Genomic DNA, 7,148 nt, shown 5'->3' with positions numbered 1-7,148 from the left:
ACGGCTCGTTGAAGAGCCACAGTCTTGAGAAGCACCATGAAACAGCGAACTGGGCTGCAGAAGCCGAAGAGCATTCCTTCTAGGACTCAGCAAAGGAAACTTGGGCTAAATTTTGAGAATCGATTCCCTCTTATGGTGGCATGAAGCTGCATTACTCAGAACCATACCAGAAGGATGGCCAGATTGTTGCGAAATTGGATTTGGAGGAGATTGAAGTAGAAGCTTCTTTCTGGAAGTCTGCGATTATATGTGTTGTTATTGGGGCAAATCCTCCTCTGGCAGTGTTTGAGGGTTTTGTGAAAAGGATTTGGGGTAAACTAGGCATTGTGAGTGTTGCCAGAATGAATGCTGGATTTACTATGGTGAAATTCATAGATGAGGCAACAAGAGATCTTGTGTTAGAATCAGGGGTTGTGCATTTTGATAGGAAACCTGTTGTTCTCCGACCTTGGACTACTGATGTTGAGTCTCTGAAATCCATCAAATCTGTTCCTATATGGATTAGGCTGCCTGAACTTGGGTTGCAATACTGGGGTGTGAACTGTCTTAGTGCTCTTGTTAGCACAATAGGAAAACCCATTATGATTGACAAGATTACTCATAATCATTCTATGATTAAATTTGCTAGAGTTTTAGTTGAGATGGAGATTGCTAATACCCTGCCAAAATTCATTAGTTATTTTAATGAGAAAGGGAAAATTGCGGAACAAATGATTGATTATGAGTGGCTACCAACAAAGTGCTCAAATTGTAAGAAATTAGGTCACTCTGTATCTTTTTGAAAATTTGTTTCAGAACTTGTTTGGAGGAAGAAAGAGGGGAAGCAAGTGGAAGGAAATAGCGGTTGTTTGAGTAAAGACCAAGAAGAGGTTGAGAAGGAAGCTAGCCAAATTGGGGATAAGTCTGACCCTATTCAGAAAGGTAACTCGTCTGAAGCTGGTGTTCCTTCCAGCTCTTCTCAGTTAACTGAAGACCAGGTAGCTTCTATTCCAGTAGGTGATAACTGGATTTCTCCGAAAACAACAAGAGTTAAGAGGCATGGAGTTCAGATTCCTGTTAAACAAGCCATAAACCAATTTAGTGTTCTCCAGGAAGGTCAGAAACCAGCTAATACAGTCCCAGTTAAATCAAATACTCATGGATTGCACCAACATATTGAGTTGGAATGTTAGAGGGATGAATAAGGTGAATAAACAGAAGATTATTCTGGATGTGTGTAGACTGAATAAAGTTGGGCTTGGGGCTCTTCTTGAAACAAAAATCAGGGGAGTTAAAGTGAAGGAAGTTATGAACACTATATTTTATGGTTGGGAGTTTTATAGTAGTAATCTTGTGGATGGAAGAATCTTAGTGATTTGGAATGCCAAAATGGTGCAGTTGGAAGTATTACAGGAAAGTGATCAGCTATTACACTGTCAAGTTCGGATGCATAATCAAAAGATTTTATGTATTACTTTTGTTTATGGTTCTAATAATTTGGAAATGAGGAGATCCTTATGGATTGATTTGGAGCACTTGTCTAAGCCTAGTAATGCTTGGATGGTTCTTGGTGATTTCAACGCTGCTTTTAATCCTAATGATAGAATGGGTGGTCGTCCAATCACTTTGAAAGAAATGGAGGACACTAGACAATGGTTAGATCTTGGATTGGTGGAAGAAATGAAGATCATGGGTCCGTATTTCACTTGGTCTAATAATCAAGAAGGTGGGGATCGTATCTTTTCTAAGTTGGATAGGGTGTTTGCTAATGAGACTTGGCTGGATGAGCATCCCTTAGCTTCGGCTGGGGTTCAGTGGGAGGTTGGGTCAGATCATTCCATGATCTTGATAAAGCAGCTGCCAGTTATAAGGGTGGGGGTGCAACCATTTCGTTTTTACAACATGTGGATTGTTCACCCTCAGTTTAGAGAAGTTGTTCTAAATAATTGGAATCAACCTCTGAGATTTCCTGGAAGGGGTTTAGACCAAATTAGTTGGAAGTTACTTCGTCTCAAGCATACTTTGAAGAACTTTAACTGGAAGATTATGGGGGATGTTTTGTGTAATTATGAGAGAAGCAAGCTTGATTATCAACAGGCTCATTCTAATTGTCTTGCTGATCTGTCTAACAGAGAGCTTAGTAATGAAGATCGGGTGGCTTATCTTGAGTTTAAGAGGCATGAGAAGTTATATGCTAGCTATATTTACCAAAAGAGTAAAATTGATTGGTTAAGGTTTGGGGATTCCAATTCCTCCTTTTTTCACACCAGTCTAAAGAAAAGAAGATTAGCTAATAGAATTCTCTTTTGTTTCTGCTGATGGGAAAATTGTAGATGATTATGAAAAAGTTTCGACTCATTTTCTGGATCATTTCAGAAATTTTCTGGGTTCAGCCAGTGAAGCTTCAGGGATTATTGATACGCATGCTATTGGTTTGGGTTCTGTTTTGAGCAGTGAGGACCAGTTGGGTTTGATTAAACCTTTTACTGTCAAGGAGGTGAAAAAAGCTATGCTTAGCATCCATTCTTTGAAAAGTCCAGGTCCGGATGGGTTTGGGGCTGACTTTTTTAAAGCTTTATGGAAGGATATTGGGATGGAAATTACTTGGGGTGTTCTTGATTTTTTTGAGTCAGCTAGCATTCCTCACTCTCTGAATAGTACTTTACTTTCTCTTATTCCGAAAGTTGATCATCCTATTAATGCTTCAGAGTTTAGGCCTATTGCTTGCTACAACACCTTATATAAATGCATTTCCAAAATGTTATGCAATAGGCTTAAACTTGTGCTTCCTGCTTTGATAAGCCAGAATCAAGGGGCGTTTATTAAGAATCGCTTCCTTGCCCATAATGTTCTTATACTCCAAGATTTACTAAAAGGTTATAATAGGAGAAATATTTCTCCTCGTTGCATTATGAAGATTGATATAAGCAAAGCTTATGACTCAATTGACTGGAATTTTTTGGAAAATCTTCTTAATGCTTTGTGCTTTCCGAAGAGGTTTATTAAATGGATTATGGTTTGTCTCAGGGGTTCTTCTTATGCTTTGGTGTTGAATGGTAGCATTCAAGGGCAGTTTCAAGGTGCTAGAGGGCTTAAACAAGGAGATCCAATCTCACCTTTATTATTTGTTATGGTGATGGATTACCTTACTAGATTGTTGTTAAAGACTTCAAGGGAGAAAGAGTTCAAGTTTCATCCCTTATGTAAGTCTTTAAAATTGGTTAACCTTTGTTTCGCTGATGACCTTTTATTGTTTTGCAAAGCTAGCCAAAATTCTTCATCATATATTTCTTTCATCTTAAATATATTGTATTTTAGATTGTTAGATAATATGCACTTTGTTCTTCATTTTGCAAAAACATAATATTCTTTGTGTAAGATGTGTCATTAAATTGTACACATCCATGCTTAGAACAAAAATATTATGTTTTGCCTTATAAATAATGTTCATTGATTTATTTGTTATTTCATTAGATTGATTTACACTAAATGCTTTGAAATTATAATTTTGAAAAGTGAAGAAAAATCCTATCTTTTTAGAGGCAATTTGTGCTTAAAATTATAAATCTATTTGGAAAATGATAGTTTGAATTATTTTAACTATCACTAAAACTTGGGAATCAATATACTAATAAATATTATTAAACTTACATTTTGTGGATTCTAGTATCTTAATAATATTTCCTTTTAATACTTATTTTCAAATCATTATTGCGTTATTTTTATTCTCTTAAATAAATTTATTTTTCAATCTTTTATTTTATGTTCATAATATTAAAACTCATCAATATTTGGAACTAGGTTAGAATTTATTACTTTTGATTTAAAATAGTTTTCTTTTTTATTTTAGACAACTCCTTTGGGTTCGATCTCGTGCTTACACTAACACTATATTCCATATGCGATTCGTGCGCTTACGAGTATAAATTTTTAAAACATACCCGTTTTGAGTCCAACAAGTGTAGGTCAGTAGCTCGTCAATTTCTATTTAATCTTATGGTTTCTCATTCTAGAAAACTTTTGACTATTAGTATCTTTTGTCTACTTTAGTTTCCTAATTAGTTTGATGATTCTTTGAGTAGTTTAAAATAAAAGGTGAATATGTTCAAATCTTATTTGAGGCAATTCATATATTGTAGTCTTTTTGGATGAATTTATGGTGCTAATATCAGTACTTGAAGCTAAATTTTTTTAATCAATTTTTCCAAAATTTAGTTTGTTGTTTTACTGTCTTGTTTGTTAAAAAGAGATGAAATGGACTAACTATTGAATCAAGTTCACATGTTTTATGAAACGAAAAATTGGACAGAATTTATATCTCTACAGAGTTTGGAACTTTTATTTTGTTTCTTCTATTTTCTGCAAATTGTGAACAAGAGCTGAGGGGATGGGGATGGGATCTCCATGTGATCTTTTTTAATCTGAGTTTTTTCTTGAGAAACTTATCTCACTTAGGTTGCCTCTCAAGTAAAACATTCATGGAATTTCCAATTGGACAATTAATTTTACTGAAATAGAATTGATAGAAGTTTATGGTGATGAAGCTATTATTGTGGACTAGAGTTTCTTATCTGGGCATATTTCTGGAATATTTTTTCAAACCATTGAAAAATTATATCTTTTATTATTAAAGCAATCACGTACCTATAAATCAATAAGTATGAATAAGACATGATTAAAGGAAAAATTGCTTACTTGTGAGCTGAGACAGATCGTTTATGGGGTTTGTTGCGTAATATTATGTTTTTCTATTATATATATGCTCATAAGCATTCTTTAACCTTTAAGTAAACATATTATAAGTATTTAATGGTTCATATTTTGATCCTTTGCCATCCTTTTTGAATCCATGAAGTTTTTTTATGTTGTTTATTAACATTATTAGTCATTAAATTAGTGATTACTAATAGTAGGTGATGCTAAACTTTGTTTTGACACTAGACCATTCTACTTGTTTTTATCCATGTAAAAAATTTCTAATTCATTAAGCTAGAGAATTCAACTTGTGCTTTGTTCAATTTTTTCTTCAGGTTTTAGCTTAATCTTATTCAGTGTCTACCAATAAATTTAGGGAAACTAGCGATGCTTGGTATGGCCTAAACCTGTATTTAAAACTTTAACTATTTTCTTTTTTCTTTTTTCAGAACTTCTTCTATGAAGTACTTTTTTTCTCTAGCAAAGTCAAATTTTGGAAGAAGGCCCATTGAAGCAACAACTGAGCATGAAGTCGCTACGTATTGGTGGTGAAGGCTAGGTAGCTATGGGGTTGGCACAATTTGATTTTTTTTTCATTCCACATCTTATTCGTGTATTTTTTAGGTTTTGGTGTATTAGTGTATTGTGTTTGTTACATTGACATGATTATTGTAACATTAACACAATATAATATATATATAGTTATAGTTTTGATCAAGATCAATACATGATAAAAAAAACACTTACAATGCAAGAATAATAAGATTACTTGTATTACTTTTGAGTACAATATATTTTGTGTTATAATATTTCAAGCATTAATTTTATTTTTAGGTAGTGGAATTAGCAAGGAGCATCACAAAAGTTGCTAACAATGGCGAACAGTGTCACTTAATAAGTGTCGATGTTGCCAGCAACAGTGACACCTAATAGCTGTCGCCGTTGCGCGCAACAGCGACAATTTTTAACTGTCGACGTTGTCAGAAATAGTGACACCTAATAACTGTTGGTGTTGCCTGCAACAGCGATAGATTTTAACTGTCATCGTAGCTACTCCTACGCTGGCATAGACAAATACGACAGTTAGTCAACTGTCGTCGTTGCTCAGTATCGACAGTAAAAAGTTGTCGAGAAAACCCATTTTTGTAGTAGTGATAGTTGCTAAAATAACTATTTCCATGCTAAAATTCATTGTTGCCACACAATCCCATTATTAATTTCTACTGAAAAGACCGAATCACTAATTTCGCCTACCAACACTTCCTCCATCATAAACAAGAGTCAACAAAATGTTATCTTCATAGATACCATACAGAACATCATAAATAGAAACTAAATAATAACAATCTTAAAAACTAACATAATTGATAAATTAAATTACCCTAAGCGCCATTAACTTTTTCCATTACCACTTCGGATCATGTTCTTATTACTCATGTCACTTCAAACGAAAATAAATAGAAACTTAGCAATAAAGAGTGTTTTTTTTTTACATTCAATAAAACTACCTGGAAATTGGATCCATCAACAATCAAATGATGTTCATTCACTATGAAGAAGACACATTATCGACCTTCACTCTTCCCATCAAACTCTCTTCTGCCTTACCTGTAACGCCCTACTTCCTCAGAGCCGTTACTAAGTGAGTTTAAAAACGTGCTTTCAACTCGATAATCAAGGTTTTAAGTCAAACAGTGTAATTAAGTCATAAACAGAGGAAAAACTTTAGAAATAATAATTTCCATAGAAAATCATAAAAGTTTTACACTTGGGATCCCAAAATACAATTTAGAAATATTTACAACGTACAAACTGAACCAAGTCGACTAGACGACAAAAATCTAGGTTTATATACAAGCATCTTCCAAAAAATCCTCTGGCTGTGGCAGCCAGGCTAGCCAAACATGTACATGCTGCCTCACGCCTGCTGTACTCATGGTTGGTTGACCTTCTCTTTACCCTTACCTGCACCACAGAGCATCTGTGAGCCGAAGCCCAGCAAGAAAACCCACAAACAGATAACATATGCAACACATATATCAAGCATATAAACAGGCCACCAATGGGCTAAACACATACGGCCTAGCTGTCCCAGGCATTTACCAAGCCCTGGGTTCGCGGACCACGCCGTGAAGATATCTCAAGTATCCTTTTAGGGACTCGCCCTGGAACTCACACTCCACGTGCTCAACGCTGCCCCCGGCCCCTTGCTGTTCTCGGCCTTGCACTCAACGTGCCCAATGCCGTTCCTGGCCCTTCACCGTTCTCGGTCTACACCGTTCCCGGCTCTTGCCGATCATTCACATCATAACATACATAGCATAGCAACACAAGTACATAATTCTAGCATATTCATTTAAAGGGCTACGCCCCGCAGTTCTAACATATTGGGCTCAGCCCTGCATACCAATTCTATTCAAACACATTGGGCTCAACCCTGCACACAAGCTCTATGGGAACAAGGGTTTTCTTAT

At 35.4% G+C, this 7,148-nt stretch overlaps 1 protein-coding gene across 1 annotated transcript; it reads left to right on the top strand.

The window, feature by feature from the left end:
* The first annotated feature begins 1,176 nt into the window (after positions 1-1,176).
* Positions 1,177-5,226, top strand: LOC133825346 (uncharacterized). Its single transcript, XM_062258303.1, has 3 exons — positions 1,177-2,194; positions 2,313-3,168; positions 5,124-5,226. Exons 1-3 carry the CDS (start codon positions 1,177-1,179, stop codon positions 5,224-5,226), a joined length of 1,977 nt encoding a protein of 658 aa, XP_062114287.1.
* Positions 5,227-7,148: the final 1,922 nt, after the last annotated feature.

Source organism: Humulus lupulus, chromosome 3 (assembly GCF_963169125.1).
Source record: "Humulus lupulus chromosome 3, drHumLupu1.1, whole genome shotgun sequence".
Classification (NCBI taxonomy): domain Eukaryota; kingdom Viridiplantae; phylum Streptophyta; class Magnoliopsida; order Rosales; family Cannabaceae; genus Humulus; species Humulus lupulus.
The sequence above is the reverse complement of the archived record's forward strand: the minus strand, read 5'-3'. Positions and strand labels throughout refer to the sequence as shown.

Excerpts from the sequence above, each read along its gene's own strand:
- LOC133825346 (XM_062258303.1), top strand. The coding sequence starts at position 1,177 with ATGAATAAGGTGAATAAACAGAAGATTATTCTGGATGTGTGTAGACTG. Across the intron at positions 2,195-2,312 it reads TAGCTATATTTACCAAAAGA|ATGATTATGAAAAAGTTTCG; the intron begins GTAAAATTGATT and ends GGAAAATTGTAG. Across the intron at positions 3,169-5,123 it reads TCAAGGGAGAAAGAGTTCAA|AACTTCTTCTATGAAGTACT; the intron begins GTTTCATCCCTT and ends TTCTTTTTTCAG.